At 53.4% G+C, this 18,941-nt stretch overlaps 1 protein-coding gene across 1 annotated transcript in view; it reads right to left on the bottom strand.

The window, feature by feature from the left end:
• Tgm2 (transglutaminase 2) overlaps positions 1-18,352 on the bottom strand; it is a 30,485-nt gene extending 12,133 nt beyond the window's left edge. Inside the window, exons 1-8 of the mRNA XM_038330846.1 lie at positions 18,215-18,352; positions 15,144-15,323; positions 10,717-10,959; positions 6,395-6,513; positions 4,576-4,704; positions 3,501-3,678; positions 1,204-1,339; positions 536-639 (exon numbers count right to left, since the gene is read on the bottom strand). Of these exons, the coding sequence (XP_038186774.1) occupies positions 536-639; positions 1,204-1,339; positions 3,501-3,678; positions 4,576-4,704; positions 6,395-6,513; positions 10,717-10,959; positions 15,144-15,323; positions 18,215-18,224 (1,099 nt within the window). The 5' untranslated portion in view covers positions 18,225-18,352. The remainder of the gene's footprint in view (positions 1-535; positions 640-1,203; positions 1,340-3,500; positions 3,679-4,575; positions 4,705-6,394; positions 6,514-10,716; positions 10,960-15,143; positions 15,324-18,214) is intronic.
• Positions 18,353-18,941: the final 589 nt, after the last annotated feature.

The following is an 18,941-nucleotide window of genomic DNA, read 5'->3' as shown; positions in this document are numbered from 1 at the left end:
AATCAAGTGACGAAGCACGGGGCAGTGACAACTGCTACAATAAGAACCACAGACATTCCCCATGACCTTGCAGTTGTCCCAGATAGCAGGAGCTGTCACATACACGGGCCCCAGCACTAGAACTCACTCTGTAAGGATCAAGTGTTGCTATGCCATAAAGGGGGTTTTCTAGAACTTTCTAGAACTTTGGTGGTCTTTGTATCCCCATGCCTTGGATTCTGTGCATTTAAAAAATATTCCGAGGGGATTTCCATGCCCTTTGTCAGACCTTGCCTTGGTGCTGTCTGTCTCACACTTACAAACATCATATTTGGGATTGCTGGAAGCAATTTGACGAGGCTATTTTTTTGGGGTGGGGGTGAAGATGTTGCTTTTTCTTTGTGCTCGTTGGCATTTGCCTCCTGCACAAGGGGTGTGCCGATTTCACAGACAAAGTGCTGCCGCGCCATCGCTGGCTTCTGGCTGGCATCTCAGCACCACCCTGCTGCAGCTCCTCCATCCCAGCTTCCCTCTAGCAAATGCTGTCCCTACTAACCTTCGCTCTTCTCTTGCGGTGTGGGGTCAATGGCCTGCCACCCCTCGTAGCCTGGCGTCAGGTCCGGCCTGGTCATCCAGGACTCCACCCAGCAGTGGAAGTTCCTAGGTGGGGACAGAGGCAGGGGACAGAAGACAATTTTCCGGTCACTCCCAGGGACCCTACTCACCACCGCCTATGGGAGACTGGGAAGCCCTGAACCCACCACCTCTCTGGCCTCCCCTGGAGCTGTCTCAGTAGCAAGTTCTTTAGTGGGGACTCCTTCTCATCCTCTGACCTTCCACAATCTCAGAACCCTTTCTTCTCCTCCAGGTCTGGCTGCCTAACCTCTCCTTCCTTAGCTCTAGCTCCACCCCCTGAGCACTCCAGCCCCAGCTCCCTGCTCCAATCCTGGCTCAGTCCTCACCTACCCTGAAGCTGAGAGCAGTCCTGGAAGCCAGCCAGGATCCCAACTCACATTCCAGACCCCCACCCCCTCCCAGTTCCTCCTGCCATCCCTTGCAGGGCTGTCTATGGGGGGCTTCCTGTCTCTCAGCCTCTACCCAGTTTGCTTCAGGCCAGTTCCCCTGCCCATTGCTGTTCAGCCATCGAGGTCCAGTTCTTGGTATACGGCCTGTCCTAAGAAGCTGCACCGGTTTCCCCTGCCGGCCTCACTGCAGGCCGCTCACCAGATCATCTCGCTCTTGCCGCTCTCCAGCTCCCCGAACTCATTCCGGAAGTACTCGATGAGCAGGTTGCTGTTCTGGTCGTGGGCTGAGTAGTAGTTGGTCACCACTCTGGTGGGGATGCCGAGGCACCGCAGCACTGGAGATTGGGCAGTGGGGAGATGAAGAAGAGCCCACAATGTTGCTGAGGCTCCGGACAAAGCTACCCTGCTCGGGCCTCCACAGACCCATCTGCACCCCAGGGGACGATAGGCCAACCAACCGTGTGGTGAGATTATGCACCAGCAACTCTTGCCCAGCAATGATGCTTGCCTGGCTGGTCACCCCATGCCTACGGCAATGATGCCTGCCTGACTGGTCACCCCATGCTCACTATGTTCCTCTGTCATGATTCTGAAATACAAATAAAACCTTTGGTGGTGCCCATAGCACTGGACACCAAAGCCAGATCTCTGGTGTGGCCCCTGAGCCCTGATCAACTCCTTGCACATTTCACTCCGGCCACACCGACCTCCAGTACCCTCTGGCATGACAGCCCTGGGAGCAAAGGGCAGATGGTGAGGGAGGTCAGACCTGGTCTGGAACAGCAGGGGGCGGAGCAAGGTGCTAAGTAGTCAGGTAGGCTAAGCTCAACTCTCCAGGGCTCAACACAAAGAGGAGGACAAGAATCACGAACGCCCCTCCCCACTTTGTTTATTTCCGGACAGGGTCTCTTGTGACCTGGTTGGGCTAATTGCGTAGTCAAGGGTGACCTCGAATTCTTGAACTTTGAATGTCTGTTCTTGATCCTCCTGCCGCCATCTCCTGTGTTCTGAGATTGCCGGCATTCACTATAACGCCCATTAATGTGGAGGTGGGGTGCCAACCAGGGTCTCGTATATGCTAGGTATTCTACCAACTGAGCTACAGCCCCAACTCTTGTTTCTTTGCAAGTGACTTGGACCCACTAGGCAAGCTGGGTAACTCTGAGACACACTCAGCCCTTACTGTAAAAGGGACGTTCCCGGGGTGGGAAAAAAAATGTAAGTATGTAAGAGATAAAGGGGTGGGAAAAAGAATGTAAGTATCTAAGAGATAAAGCCAGACCAAAAGTTCACCAAGAGAGCCAGTCACGGGACTTGTGCCTTACTTTTCGTTTTGATTGACTTAGAATCTTTGAAGGGGGAGGCTGGGTGTGGCCTTTGCCCTTTGCCCTACATTACTTGTGAAAGAGCTTCCCAGATGGCCTTGCCTTCTGGCCAGGAGACAGAAGTGTTTGGAGGGGGAGGGACAGCAGTGACCTGCTACCTCTTGCCTTGTTCCTGCAGCCTCAGCTGAAGCTGGTGTAAGCCCTAGGCCTTGTTCTATATGCAGTGTGCCTCCAGGTTGCCTGGTTGCTGTCATGGAGGCAGCACCCTTCCTGTTCCCGGGACAGTGTCCTGAAAGACCTCATCACCACAGTCTAAGGACTTGGGGCTTCCCCAGAGTCATACGTTACCTGGCTCAGGGCCAGACTGTACCCTGAGCCAGCAGTGTGACCTTGGGCAAGTCACTTCCTCTCTTTCCACTTCCCACTGGGGAAGAGGAGCCTATAATAGCAGCTTGCTAGGATGTGGTGATTGGGAGAAGACATGGGTGTGGTGGTCTCTTCTGCCCAGAGCAGCACTGGGAGGTACTACGGGACAGCCAGTGTGTCACATGTCCTCCAAGGCAAACGTCATTGTGGTTGGTGCTGCTGAGGGCTGGGCACTGATAAAATACCCAGGGGGCTACCAAGATGATGCCCTGGGACCCCAGCCCAAACTGTTCTTGGCTTGAACACTCAGCTGAGCGGCACTGTCTCAGAGCTCCCTATGATCAGTTTATCACGATTGCCTCTATTTCTCATGTGGGGACATTGAGGCGTGGAGACACCGATTCTCCGGCCCAAATCCACCTGGAGACTGGAAAGTTAGACTAAGCATTGCTCCCTGGGTCTCTGAGCTGTGAACTTGACTGAGGGTTTGTCTCTTTACATACCAATCTGGAAGGTGGCCATAGCCAGAGACAAAGGCACCTAGGTGGGAGGCTGGGGTATGGGATCTCTCTAGGAGACTTCAGGAGGTCCCTTGGAGGGAAGGGGGGTCTTAGGTCCTAGAGAAAAGGGTTAGCATATGGAATCCATGGGAAAAAGAGAAACAGAAAGGGGACTAATGAGTTGCCACATTCTCCAGGCCACACAGTATCTTAAGGGCAGAAACAGTACTGACATCAGTTCTCCCTGTGTCCCCATGGGCTACCGGAGGCTGAGACTGGTCCCAGGCTACCCAGCCGCAGCTTACCTGTGCAGGCTACGGCCGCAAACACCCAGCATTGCCCGTACTTCACTTGCTGACAGCCATGTTCCTTCCAGCGCCGCAGGATGTCCACGCTGCCAATCCAGGCCATGGGACTGATACCATCCCCATAATTGTTGTCCCATCGGCCCAGAAGTACACCCTGGTCATCATTGCAGTTGACCTGCAATTAACAGAGCATCATGGGAGGCAAAGTCTGGGCCAGGGAGGAGGGTAGGTCAGGAGGAGTAGGCATATAGCAAGGGATCAAAGTCAGGTCACCTTAGGAGGAAGGGTTGGAGCTGCAGTGTGCCGTAGCACACCAGATGGGATGTTAGGGATAATTGGGGGTACAGCCAAGGGCTCAGGAGACAGAGAGGAAGACCTAGCAAAGCCATGAGCAAGGATCTGATTCAGGGCCTGAACCTGCCTTGTGAATCCAGGGTCATGATGTGAATGAGTTTCCCAAACACCCACACTGGCTCCACGTGTCTCTCAAGCATCCACTGCTTCCAGAACAGAATCCAACCTCTGGTTCATAGCCCAAGGCTCTGGGTGCTCTGGCCCTGCCCACCCAGCTCTTTCTGCATCCATTCGCTCCCCTTGCTCACTCTATTCAAGCCTCTCTTCATGCCCTCAGCACAAGCTGCGTATCTTTTCCTGAGCTCTGGGGACCACACCAGAGGGAGGCCCCTCAGCCCGCCCTGTGGTGAGACTTTATGCTCGGTCACTTGCTTGCCCTGCCCCCCCCAAACCTGCGCATCTTGACTGATGCGTGTGCACTCATTCCTCATGTTTCCACAGTGTCTGCCTCCTCTCAACCACTAGAATAGAGTATTATGGGATTTAGGGCCACACACAGTTTAGACCCAGCTCTGCCCTAGTGCCTAGGACATTAGTGGCTTTTAGTCAATATTTTCTGGGTGAATGACTGAACTGCATTGGGAACCTTGTTTGTGTAAAGCTTTCTAAACTCCTTCTGCTGAGACTTGTCTCTGCTCCCACATCCTCATTATCCCCAACACAGAGCACAGCCTCATCATCCCAAAAGGGAACGGCCTGCCAGAACCCCCAAACTCACCATGCCGCTCACCACCCGGCCCACGTAGATGGGACTGTTGCGGCGTGAGCAGTCCCTGGCACGGTCCTTCAGGAATTTGGGGTTCACGTCCAGGAGCATCAGGCAGGTCTCTAGGATGCCATCTTCAAACTGTGTCCAAGCAAACAATAGAACAGGAAGTTGGGATGCCAGCCTCTCTCTCCAGGAAGCGGTCCTATACCCCCACAGCTGCAGGGACCACACTCCATCTCACTAGTAGATGGGAGTCCAGCTGGTTCTGGGCGTTCCCAGGACACCAGCTGCTGAAGGCCGAGGAGGGACAGTGTGACATCTGGGGGGCATGGGTGTGAAGAAGGGGAGGGGCATGCCCATCTGGCACCTCAAGGGTTCTCCTTCCTTCCTCTGTTCCTCATCTTGTACTGTTCTGGATCAAGCCTTGTTCCATGTGACAGAACAGCCCTCTAGGGCTTGCTGTGGTCCCTATTGTCATCAGCCTGATGCCCGGAGATATTTACAACCAGGGTTTTTCCCATCTCACCTCTTAAGGTTCCATTACCCACAATGTCCTTCTCAGACAGGATTTAAGTTTTCCCCACCTCTGAGTTCTCCCCACAGAGCTAGCCTCTTGTATGGCAAACTCTTACTTGCTCTTCAAAGCCCAGCTCAAATGCTTCCTATTTCTAGAAGCCCTCCCCGATCACCAAGGACAATGAGGCTTCCTCTCCATGAAATCTCGGCAAAGGAGAACCATGAAGGTCAAAGAAGAGACGTGACCCTGTTCCTCAGAAGAGAATGCAAAGCCCTGGGAGCTGAGACTGATTTGTGGTTTATGCGTCACGGAGACACGGCTCACTTACTCCCACAGCCAGGCTGCCTGTACTGGGTAGGGATCTTTGCTGCTATGATCCCTCAGGAGGAAGCTGTGGTCAGCATGACCCTGAGGCATACAGAAGGACTTCGCTCCACCTAAGGAGGGTCTGAACATCAGACTTAGATCCAGAGGCTGCAAGATGAGCTCCACCCTTGGAGACCCCCAGTACACCAGCGGCCGGGTGCCATGGTTCTGCTTTCTAAGTTTTCTCTGCAGGATCAAGAGGTTTTCTGGGAGGCTGGGTAATGAAGGAAATGAGTTTCTGGGTTTGCAGAACCGGCCCTGCCTGGGAACCGGAAACAGCAGGACAGATAGTTAGCCAGCTAGCTATCTGAGTCCAGCCCAGCTGGGACTCCACAGCCATTGCTGGTCTCCATTTGGAAGGAGCCATGGCCTGGTTGAATGGTTATTACTTTCAGCCACTTATGTGGTAGGCTTGTTTGTTACTGAGCAGTGGCTGATACAAACACATGTTCTCTGGACAGCATCAGCACCCCTGGGAGTGCTTGAGAAAGGTAAACTCCAGCCCCACCCAGATCCGTCTATCAAAAGCTAGGTGTGTGGCTTGGCCGCTTCTGCTTTCAGGTATCTCTGAGAGAGACTCTCCTTAGGAATTATTGTCTCAACAAGGTCCTCACCCACTTCCTGGCACAGGCTGAGCACACACTGAATACCTGCTGAGTGCCATCACTTTATCAAGGGTCCTTCACTACCTCCTCCTCTGAAAACCCCAGCTGGTTTCATTGCTCCCCAGACTCTCCTCATCCTTCTCCCTGAGCCCATGGGTGCTGACTCTGCTGTGTGACTTTAGGCAAGCCTTAGACCTCTCTGGGCGTGCAGCTATATGGGCACCCTGTATTTCTAACAGGATGGGACCGGTGACTCTGTAACCCCCTCGCATCTTGAAATCTCAGGCTCCTACAACACAGGCTGGCTTGTGGTCACTGTGAGGGGCAGGCACTGTCCTACCTGCCCAAAGTTCCAAGGCACACTCTTGATGAACTTGACGGAGCCCTGGTAGATGAAGCCCTGCTGGGTCAGGACGTATTCCCGTCGCTCCTCCTCTGAGTCTAGGTACACGTCGTCCGCTGTGGACAGAAGCAAGGGGGCTCAGCTTGAGCTGGCAAGACAGGGGCCCTGCAACATGGCAGCTGGGAGCTAACTCCCTAGTCCAAGCCTCTCACAATTAGAAAAATGAATCGTTTAGAGACAAGACTGCCAACATCCACTTCCCAGCATGCCCAGAGTTGTGATGAAAGCAGAACACATGTGAATCCATTTACTCTCCCTATCTTAAAGACAGGGAAACTGAGGCTCAGGTGTGTACCGCAGTTGAGAAAGCTAACATCCAAATAAGTTATGGGGAAGGCTGGACTAGGAAGCTGTTTTGTTTTTCAAGACAGGGCTTCTCTGTGTAGCCCTAGCTGTCCTGGAACTAGCTCTGTAGACCAAGCTGGCCTCGAACTCAGAGATCCACCCGTCTCTGCCTCCTGAGTGCTGGGATTAAAGGTGTGTGCCACCACTCTGTGCATCAGCGCCCCACTCCGATGCTCATCTTCAATGTGACCTGGGCCTTTGAGCCCATCAGCACCTCCTGGAGTTGCCTGAAGGTGTGGCAGATGCGGGGTGCTGGGAACAGACTCCTAAGCCAGCCTAGGAAGGTGCAGGACTCCCAAAGACACCAAGAAGGGTTACTGCCATACTAGGGAGGCAGAGCTTGGCCAGCTTTGGTCAGGGATGCTCGGTGAGACATGACCGAGGAGGCTGGAAGGTCACAGCATAAGCCTAGGACACCTGCCAAAGCTGTGGTTCAGAGAAGGTATGGGTTACAGGGTTCCCTGTGACTAGTGGGGAGGAGACAGGCCAACGAGGCTGAGGCTTAGTGGTCAGGCTGGCTCTATGATGTCAGGGAAACTGAGGCAGGGAGGGAAAACCCAGGGCCTCATGATGACTCTGGTACCCCTAGCCTGGGTGTCTATTCTCTTTGAATTCCCCCCTCCATCACTGAGAAAATTCAACTATGCTTGATGTCTTGATATCACACAATGAAACAGTTCACTTAAACAAAAAAAACAACAAACGTTTTTAAGGCAGGGTCTCATGGATTGCAGGTCGACTTCAAACTATCTACGCAGTTAAAGGTAAAACCTCGCCTTTCTGATCCTCCTGTCTCTATCTCTTGAGTGCTGGGATCACAAGTGTGAGTCACCTTGCCTACCTTTTGTGGTGCTAGGTCTCAAACCTAGGGCTTCATGTATGGTAGGCTAACACCTTATCAACTTAGGTGCAACCCCAGCACTGCCCCCCCTTTTTAAAAAAGAAATTAAAATATCTTCATGGTGTCTAAAAGAACGACAAACTCCAGTCCCTGCTGAACCTGCTGGAGAAAGGGTCCTGGGGGCTACTACAAGGCAAGGTTAGACCACCAGGTAGACCTGTGCAGTGCCCAGCACCTCTGGGTTGCAGGGAGGAAGGTAAGCGTGATGGCACCCTGGGCACACTGCTCTCTGGCTCTGGAGCTGGGGCAGGGGCTGGGGGAGGGGTCTTAGTTTTCCATTATTGAGCGCCACCGCAAAGAGTGAAAGAGGGGCGTAAAAGAGAAAGTGAAAGTCAGGGTTGCTGCATGGAGTGTGGTTATCACATGTGGTATTGGGATCATAGCTCCGACTTCTGGTGACGTTGAGAATGCTCTGGGGACATGAAGCCATACGCACGCCGGCACCATCCTGTGGCCTTAGATCCAGGGCAGGGGAACCCATTTCCTGGCAGAGCCAGCCCTTTCCCATCCATTCTAGAAATTTCCCCCTACAGCTGTCCCCACCCAAGCCCAACTTCCTGTCTCCTCCAGACCCTGCAATGTGGGTCACCTTAGTCACTCATTGTACTGCTTGGCCAGGACCCACTACAACCCTAAGGGCGGGGTGAGGCGGAGCCAGAGGAAGGGGGACATCCCCGGGAGCTGCCCTCTCCCTGCCCTGTGGGTTGGCAAGGGATTTTCCTTTATCCAAACAAATGGCAGTTTGTCTCAGCAAAGTCACCTCTGTTCCAAAAAATCATTGTATTGTGTGCTCTGTAAGACACCCCACATGCCACTGGGGATGACCTCAAGGCCATTAACAGGGCACTGGGCAGATGCAATCCATGTTGGCAAGGACCAAGGCATTGGGACTCTTGGAAAGACTGGGCAACTGTGTTCAGAGCACTGTGCACAGGTCTGAAGACGGCTGTAGGAGAAACCAGATTTTAGCTGGTTGGACCCAGGCCTTCAAGCATGCTAAGCAAGCACTCGGCCACTGAGCTACATCCCCAGCCTTCTCTTTTTGAGACAGGGTCTCACCAAGTTGCCCAGTCTGGCCTTGAACTCACAATCCTCCCATCTCAGCCTTCAAGTATGAATATCAGGCCTGCAGTATCAGGCCTGCCCTTTCATGTTTGATAGAAGACATCTTGGAAATAGCAATCTCCCCAGTGTGTATGGACAGAACTTAGACTGACAGACAACAGAGTTCCCGGTGTGTGTGTGTGTGTGTGTGTGTGTGTGAGAGAGAGAGAGAGAGAGAGAGAGAGAGAGAGTGTTTGTGTATGCGAGTATGCATGTGTGTGTGAGAGAAAGCGTGTGTGTGTGTATGTATGTGTGGGAGAGCATTGTGTACATGTGAGTGTGTGTGTGAGCTATCGAATGTGTGTGTATACAAGTGTGCATGTGTGTGTGAGAAAGCATGTGTGTGTGCGCGTGTGAGGAGAGAGCATTATGTACATGTGAGTGTGTGTGTGTGTGTGCATGTGTATGTGTGTGTGAGTGTATGGGTGTTTTGCTGACATATATGTGTGCACACCACCAAGGGTGTCAGAAGAGGACATCGGATCTCCTGGAACTGGAGTTACAGATGGCTGTTACCCACTATGTGGGTGCTGGGGTTCAAACCCTGATCCTTTAGACAAGTAGCCAGTGCTTTTAGCCACAGAGTCATCTCTCCAGCCCCACAAAACAAAGTGATCATTTTTAACTGGGTGTGGAAGCAGGAGGATTGGAAGTTCAAGGTCATCCTCAGTTACAGTTAGTTAGAGGCTAGCTAACCTGAATTATATGAGATGCTGCCTCTAAATTTTTTTTTTTTTAAAAAAAAAAGGTTGTTCTGGCATCTGTTAGAATTAGACAAGTCAAAGTAGGCACAATAGAGGAATTTTAAAAGCCTCCGATCGAGTATGTCATAAAATTTCCCAAAATAGAGAAGAGTTGCCTAACAGCAGAGAGGCCAGACACGGGGCGGGGGGCGGGCGGGGAAGGGAGGGCTAGCCTGGAAGGCTACTGAATTCCCAGGCTTGACGGCCTGAGAGTCCCCCCCTGCCTTCCTGTGTCAGAGCAAGGAGCAAACTTGAGATGGGGAAACTGAGGCTGGGGAGGTGAACCCCAGCCTGACCTCCTCCCAGTACCCAAGCTGGCCTGGGCTTTTCCCAGGTCTCTTCTTTCACTTCCTCCTCTGCCACTGTCCCCTGCCGACTGAAGGAGCTTCCAAGAACCACTTCACTCCTCTGAGTCTGTTTCCTGTCTGAGCAACAAGGAAACTGCCATCTTCTTCCCTGGCAGCTACGCAAGGAGGTGGTTTACCAGTCCGACTCGACCCAGTTTCCCATCCTCACGCCAGCCTAGATGAGTGTAAACCAGGGCCTCGTGAACAGAATGAGAACAGTGCCTGGCACTGGCCGTGAGCTGGGGGTGCCTCTCCCCTAAGGGAGACTCGTGAACCACACACCGCCTTGTGCCCCCAAGGTTCTTGCTTTGTGACTTGAGCCCGAGGTAATGGTGTTAGGAGGGAGGTCCGACGAATGTGTGTCGTGTCCTTAACAGAGGACTGGGTTAGGTACCTCCAGGTTGGGATGGCTATAGAAGACTTTGGTCCTCTCTCCCTCTCTCACCATGTGATGCTTTTCAGCATGCTGGGTCACAATAAGAAGGCCCTCACTGGATGTGACTCACATCTTGTACTTCCCGATCCCCAGAACTGTCAGCCATGTTTATAACCAGTCTATGGGATTCTGTGACACCAGTCAAATGGATCCAGACACCCAGCTGCTAGTGCTGTTGGAACTCATGGGCCCCAGACCTGGACTGCAGCCTTTGGTACCGGAGGAGTCACCTGGCTTCCTGTCTATAAACTGGGATGTCAAAAGAATCCTTCTTTTGAGGCTGGACAGGAGCTGACCCACGGCCCCGCCCAATCAATCCTCTTTGACATTTCTTCTATTGGTTCCTGCCACTCCCAATCCCCCATAGATGGAAAATGGCTCACCTGGGCACCAGGCATTGAAGAGCAGGATGAAGTGGCCCAGGACAAAGCTGGAGCCTTGGTAGCCAGTAGAGGCCTCTAGGCTGAGGCGGTACTGGCCGATCGGGGCATTGGCTGGGGTGCAGAGTTGGAGTGCGAGGACATTGTCCTGTTGGTCCAGCACTGAGGCTGTCCAGGATCCCTCCTCTACGTCATCAGACAGTGGGAAGCGGACCTTGGTCCCAGTCTCTTCACTGGGAACTGGGCCTGTAGAGAGGGGAGGTGGAGCTGTAAGTGAAGAGCTGGCAGGACACTGTCCAGGCTCCCAGGCCTGGGATCAAGGCTTAGTTCCACCTCCAGCCACGGGAGGAACTCTGCCAAGAGGCCCCACCTCCTTAAACCTCTGTTTTCTCATTGGCCAAGTAGGCATTGCAAGCCCACTTGAAAAGCCATAGGCATGGTGAGTCTACAAGCAGAAAGTCTCCAGGAAGAGGACAGTACAGCCTGGGGGAGCTGCGGTGATCCACCTCCGATCAGAAGGGATGTTAGACAGGCCCAGCTTGCCTGTCTATGACACCAAGCAGGAATGACGGCGGACATTGCCAAGGACCCTCAGTTCTCTCTGAATCCCTCTCCTGCATAACCGCTGCTCCCCTCCCAAGATAGCTGCATACTCCTAAGACAGGACCTGAACATCTGAGATCCTGGCTATAGGTTTGTGGAAGACAATAGCCTATCAGGGATCCTCCGGCTACAGGTTCAAATCCCATGGGCAGCACATGAGGGCCATCACTTCCCTACAGCCCTATGCATCTTATAGACAGCTCTGACTCTCTGGGCTTCCCTTCAGCTGCTGGAGAGTGGAGAAGGAAAGCCTGGAGAGGAGGGCTCTTAGGAGACCCCGGGTTTCTGGGGTCTTGAGGCCACACATTGCTTCTTTTCCAAAGGTGCTACGTCCTGGTGGGCTCCAAGGGTCCTGTGTCACGGTCTGCACAGACCTCTTCCAGGTAAGGGGTGGCCTGGCCCACGCAGGCAGGCCTGAGTCACAGAGGGCAGGGCTGGTCACTTTGGCCTTGGGCAGAGAACCGAGAAACAGAGGAGCTTTCTGGATAGCTGGGAGGCAGCCTGGCAGTTTATTTTTATTTCTCCACCCCCTCCCTGTGCCTCTGCCATCCACTGCTGACAATATTGGGGCCTGCTCACCGAGGGGCTCCCTCCCAGCCTCCACCCCTCCTCTCCGTCTGCCAGCACCACTGCACCCAGGCCCAAATATAACCGTGAGCTAATAGGCATGACACAGGCCTCAAGAGGCTGTCTGGGTGCCAGGGGCTGAGGTGGAAGCATCCAAACCCTCCCTGACTTCCAGAGCTGACATTTGGGAAAGAGCCAGATAGGCCTGGGACTGAAGAAAGTTACCCTGAGTTTAGTTTCCACCTCTGCTGCCACCCAGCACTGTGCAACCGAAGCCAAGAACCCAGTCTTCTCTGACCCATAGTATCTTCATCAAAGAAACAGGCTTGGACCACATGCCCCACAAGGGCCAGCTTCAAGTCTGGAACTGGCTTGTAACTTTGTAGCAAGGGACTTTGTTTCTGTAAGCCAGAGTTCTACTATCTGTGACATGGGGCCTTTCTCTATCTATGAAATGAAGTCATTCCTCTTAAGGTTGCCAAGAAGCTTCAAGAAGGCAAGCCAGGCACACAGTAAGTGCTCAGTAAACAGTTACTATGGCCTATTATTCTCACCCTGTGTCCTGGCACAGCTGGTGGGTTTGGTGAGGGCACATGGAAAGCATTTAGAGCAGTGACTGTCCTCAGACATGTTCCCTCCAAAAGGGACATGAGAATCTGAGTTCTCAGGCCAGATAGCAGGCTCTGAGGACCGCGACACAAGACAGAGACTTTTAGCACAATGAAATAACTTCACAGATGTGGAAACTGAGGCAAAGGGAGTCAGGCTGGTTAGGAGTGGGTGGGGCAGGTCAGTCAGAATTACGCTTGCGGCAACCCCAACCATCGCCCTTCCCTTCTCAGAAATGTCCCTGTTTGGATGATCAATTATCTGGTCACTCTGGTAACCTGCCTGGGTCAGGTCCCACTGCCACTGTCTCTGTTGACATACCATTCCTAGGGCAGGTCAGGAAACACACATCCCACCTCTCTATCCGGGAACAGTCACACATGTGCTTGTGTACGTACGTATGTACACACACACACACACACACACACACACACACCTTTCTTCCAGGAGGGCTTGCTGGAACACACTCTCCTGTGCTTCCACCATTGCTTCCATAGCTATCTTCACAAAGTTCCTGGCTGGGGTTCTACAAGATAGTCTCTGTGCAGTCAAGAGTACCATGACAGCCATTTTAGACCCATGTAACTCTAGAGACCCAAGGGGTCTTGGCACTGTCCAGACCATGGTGACAGCCTGGGCTGGGGCAAGTATAGCTTCCAGGGTAACACCTTCAGTGAGCCTCACAACTGTTCCCTTCTCCCCCCTTGGACTGGCTTCATCTCCTTCCTCCACCCTCCAAAAAGGAAGTGTTTGGTCCTTTAACAAGGGCTGTTTGTCCACTGTGGCCTGAGACTGCTGCAGAGCCCACCAGACCCCAAACTGCCAAGGGAAAATAAACAGCTGGGGTGGGGCCACACACCCCTTCTCTGAGTGGCTTGACTAACTCTCTCCTTTCTCTGGGCCTCAGTTTCCCTGAAGTGGTAGGACAGGCTGAACATAATCTAGAGCGCTCTGATGGATAAGGAGATCCCCAGCCAGGCCTGGGCTGGGCACTGACTCAAGCCTGGCCTGGAGGTAGGAGCCTGGCTTCCTGGTATTGTCCCTCAGCATCCCCGGCACCCGGGAGGGTCTTGGATAGTGGACAGGGAAGCCACGACTGCCTACAGATGGAAGTGACCCACGGGGACTGGTGAACAGAGATTAGCTACAGGGTTCAGGAGGTCAGTGCACCTCCCAGCACTGACTTCAGGATGCTAAGTGCCTCTGTTCTGCTCCCCAGACCATGGAGATGGAGGAGGAGATACGTGGGTGCTGACAGTCTACTCAGGCTGACAGCTCACCCGTCACCCATGCAGGTCACAGAGGAGTACATCGAGGCCAGGCAGGTGGACACGGGGTAAATGGCAGAGAGCCTCAACTCACACCTGGGTCGGGGACTGAAGCCTGCTGTGCATCTAACCACTGAGGGAGAGCCTTACCTCAGGCTCCCTGTCTGCAAAATGAGAGCCCATTATGGTTCCGCCCTGGGGGCATTAGCATGGCATGAGCATGGGCATGTGGACTACCCCACCATGTGTGCCACCTTCCCAAGCACGATCCAGCTCTGCACAACTGCATAGCACCGCCCTTCCACTCCGCAGGGCCTGGAAGACCAGAGACTGGCTAGGACCCTTTGGTAGGTAGAAAGAGCCCTACAGGTGCTGGGGTGGGTGTCCCTGGGTAATGGCTCCGTATGTGGATGAGGAGGGAGGAGGAAGGGATGGAGGGGATATCCTGGCAGCCTGTGAACCCCGAGATAAGCTTATCAAACAGCCCTCAGATAGAAAGGGCCTCAGCTGGGCTGGGTCGACAAGTTCTGCCCGTCACTCTTTCTACCCCCAAAGATGGAAGAAAGCTGGCCTTTCTCACCCTTGGGCCAGAGTCCCAGTCAGGTGACCCCTTGCTGACCCTGAGGGAGTGGTTCCTACCAGAAGCCAGACAACTGATTTGGCATTCAAGGCCAGTTTCCTAGGAAGAGTCAACCAGAGAGATTGGGAACAGGGTGGACAGGGTCCAGTACTCTTTGCCCATCCCAGGAGCCTCTGGAATGAGACAAGCAGCCATCAGTATCTAGACATTTCCCGGGCCATCTTGTTAACCCTCCAGTGTGGACCGTTGATGAAATCAGTCTCAGAGAGCCTGAGGGTCTTGTCATATGTCACACTGCAGGTCAGCAGTCGACCCTTCCTCTAGAAGGCCCCTTTCGCCACTACCCAGAGCTAGTTTAAGCCAGATCCCAGAGGTCTGGTGGGTTCTAGGAAGCCCTGGTGAGAAGAGACAGGAAGGTTGTTCAGTGTGGGAAACATTACGCTGCCTCATGCCGTGCAATAATCCTTTTGTACACTATGAAGATGCGCTGCTCTCATTGTTAATAACTAATAAAAGTCTCTGCGTGGTTATTTGGGAACTGGCTGGCTGGACAGAAAAGTCACCTATAGGATTGTGATGAACCTCCAAGGCAGAAAGCTGCGGAAAGTGGCAACCCAGTACACAGGCTTGGGTGGCCTGATGCGGCCACTCCCTCTTCTGTTCTGGGCCTCAGTTTCTCATCTGTGAAAAGGGGCTAATGACAGCTGAGATTCTCAGAGGATGGGAAAGGCTTTGGAAAGAGTTGGAATTCATCTGCCCCATCCCCACCAGGAGCAGGACACAGAGGAGATCCATGTACCCACCAGTCACAGCACCAAAGGTAAGGTTGTCCACACTGGACTCATAGCCACGGCCCTCAAAGTACAGCGTCAGCCGGAAGCGCTGGCCACGCCGCAGGACCAGCTTCTCGTGGCACAGGTCAGCCGTGTGATGGTCACGGCCGTTGGCCTGTATCTCCAAGTCACACCTCTCCAGGATCAGCTCTACAGAGAATGAAAAGGGGGTATGAGCTGCCATGGCATCTCTCAGGGGGCTGCGGTCGTCAGTGATACAATCCCACTACCTACCTATGGGGCCTCGGCACCCCCTGTGACCTCTTTAGACCCTGGTGACATTCTCTCACCTCTGTAAGGCACAGCCCTGACCTATTCAACCCCACAGCTTCCCATGGTCACAGGAGTCTGACAAGGCTAAGTGTCTCCAGTGTTCTAATCACAAGGTCATGCTTGCAGCAGAAGGGACCTGTGCTGTGCCCGAGTCATGGGATCACCAGCAATTCAAAGTTTCTGGGCCTTGGCTTCCGGGATCTCTCAGGGCCATGGCAAGCATTAAGTAAACTGATTGTGTGAAGATGCATAGGCCCCTGGACCACACGGCCTACCACATAGTCACAACCCCCAAGTGGGTTTTAGTGGGATTTATTGACATTACTCAGCATCTGCTGCCAGAGCCAAATAATTTCCCACTTACCTCTCCTCTCCTCCCCTCCCCTCTTCTTCTTCCTTCTATTCCTTACCCTTTCTCCCCTTCCCATTTTGTTACACAAAGCCTCACTATCTAGCCAAGCCTGACCTTAAACTCCTGTTCCTCCTGCCTGAAGACAGCCTGTGCTCTCCTGTCTAACTCAGACCCAATTTTCAATGTACAGAAAATATCATAGACTAAGGATCAGGCTAAAGGAGAGGACCAGGGCACAGTCAACAAAATTCAGGCTCCGGGAGACCTCCAGCAAAGGATCTGATTTCCCTAACGCCTCAACTGCAAGAAAGAACAAACAAGCAACAACAAACCTAAAAGCTTGAAGGGAGGTCCCATAATGAGAGACCGAGGGTGGTTCTGCCCATTGCCATGTGCGAGGCTTACTAAGACTGGCTTTACAAGAAGACTTTAAAACATTCGCTCTGCACAGGAGACAGCCGGGAATTGAATCTGTAACAAATTGGAGACCTTAGGGGATTCTGCTGACTTGTCTATTTGTGAAGTGGAGTCCTTATTTTTGATGGCATGTGTTGACAGACTCGTGGCTGATACGACATGAGATTTTTCTCCCCGAGCACAGCAAAGGGGCCGGACGCGGGAGCGGGCTGGATAGTGAGAGCGGAGGAATTTATTGCACCGCGTTATCCTCTCGGCTTTACAGATGACCAGTCGTCTCCAGAATAAAAGGTTTTAAAATGACACTTGGCGAGTATGACAGACCTTCATTTTCTTCCACTGTGCTGCTCTGTGATCCTAGACAAGTGTCCCTACCTCTCTGTGCCTCCTTCTCCAACCCCTCAAAGGGGCTAGGAAGTAAAGAGAGGACCCAGCCCAGAAGCGTGAGGAGCAGAAGTTCTAGTTTTCTGTTCCAGAGGGAGCTGAGGACCTGGGCAAGCACAGGTGGCAGGGGTCGGGGGGTTGGAGGAGAGCAGGTGGAGGTCTGAGCAAGCTCATGGTCAGGACTGAGGAGTCATTCAGGTCGGGAGTGGACACAAAGCTCTCAGAGTTGTCGGGGGCAGTGGAGGACCTGTGGTCCAGTGGAGGCCCAGGGAGTGGATGGGCCCCCGAGGTCATCCAGGCCAGGTGTTGGGCCTCCTGCTGTACAAGAATTCCAAACTGAGGGGAAGGAAATGTCCAGGAAGTGCAGAGGGCTGCTCTGGGAACCACCTCAAATGAAATGCTATGTGGTCCTGGTCTCACAGCAGGTGGCTATTTGGTTTGGAGCAGGACTCAAAGATGGCCCTGGTAATAACCTCACCACATAGAGAAGTTAATGCCCCTGCTGTCGAGGCAGGACAGACCCACAAACTCCTCAACCATGGAAGGCTAGGGCAGGCGGGAAAGAGGCTGTCTCTCTAGAGACTCTGGGGGTAACTACCCCCCAGACTGGGGAGACAGGGTGTAGGACCCCACCCACAGGCTGAGGGTGCAGCAGACAGCTCAGGATCACAGAACTCAAAGCCTCATCCCTTCTGATCCAACTGGACCCTGCTGGAGGAAGCCCCAAGATCTAGGCCATCAACTTTTGGAAATAGGGATGGAAAACTGCCTTGGGGTAAGCAGTCCCTTAGGTGACATATCACACAGCCTGTTGGGGTTCCAGAGAAGGGAGTGACCAAGGCCACACAGTAGGGCTAGTCCTCTGAAACTTCCTTGTCTACATGTTTCAGGTCCCTCTTCATGTCCCCTCTCCCCTTGCCCGGGGTCCCTTCCTTGGGGTCACAGTGCAGACAGAGGCCATCCCTGAGTGGATTTGACTCAATGGTCAGCTGGGATTCTTGTCAGACAGTTAGGAAGATCCTCCATCGTACCAATCCTGACCCATGTGTGCCCGTGTGCCCATGTAAGAGCACATGGCATACGAAGGAGGCGGGCAGAAAATGAACAGAACCCTGGACCCTTTCCTCTCTTCTCAGCCCTCCTGGGTGCACCAAGGTTGGCATTATTGTCCTTAACCTACAGCCGGGAACATCCAGCTTCCAATGGTGGTCAAGATCTGGGCTTGGAGAACAGGAAGGCTCAAAGCGACCTCAGAGAAAAGGCCTGACTTCAGTGGTGCTCAACCAAATGCTGGAATGCCCCTTCGACTTGAGGCCACAGAATCAGTCAGAAAGGCTGCACCTCGCCAAGGGGTGCAACCTTCCAGCCAGCATCCCTGTACCTGGCACACAGTAGGGACGCAGATCTAAGTAGTCTTCCAAGTACACATTCCGGTAGCATTTTTACCTCAATCAGGGGTAGGGCTAAGAGCTGTGCCCTGGAGTTGGGGGAACTGAGCCCACAACTTAAGGCCAACAAGGTTCCCTCCTACCGGCCCACCTGTTGTTCCCCTCTGCGGACTTGGAACCTGCCCGGCCTGGTCCCGACCCCACCTCCGTACGGCGCAGGCACTCACCCTCGGCCATGGCTAGGTTAGCGGATACAGCTCGGACGCGACAGGACACTCGGGCGTGGACCACCAGCGCGGTGCTGCGGGCCAGCCGCCCGGCGCGAACTTATAGCCAGTGGCCGGGCGGGCCCGGGTGGGGCGGGGCGGACACTCGGATCAGTCAGTTCAGAGACCTAGAGGGCCAGGGGCGCCCCCTGCCGGACACAGGGCGACTTCGGAACAGAACCCTGAACGGCGATCTACACCCAAATCAGACCAGAGCCAATAAACACGGACCACACAGATATGATTCACAGTCCAGACAGACCAGTGGCCAAGAACACTCAGCCCTCCACGCACACACATATGTACAACATACCACACACCACTCATATCGCATACATAGATACACACGTACACACCACATGCATATGAGCATGCGCACATGCACCACATACACTCACACACTATAGACACACATGAACATGCCACACATATGGACACAGAGCACACATACAACCAAGCATATAGACATAGAGATCCGTTCCTAGTCCCCCAGAGTCCACTAACAGTTTTGGACACAGTGATTTAGATCACATCTGACATTAAATCACACTGGAAGCTTAGAGATCAGCCAGGATATAGCCACACCTAGACGTGAGGTTGGATTCCCGCTAAGCCACATATAACCCTCAAATGAGTAGGTATCTGAATGTGGGAGCTTCCAGGCTCTCTCTTGGCAGACGGGCACAGG

This window comes from Arvicola amphibius, chromosome 5, assembly GCF_903992535.2.
Source record: "Arvicola amphibius chromosome 5, mArvAmp1.2, whole genome shotgun sequence".
Lineage (NCBI taxonomy): Eukaryota > Metazoa > Chordata > Mammalia > Rodentia > Cricetidae > Arvicola > Arvicola amphibius.
This window is presented reverse-complemented; position numbering and strand designations above follow the sequence as displayed.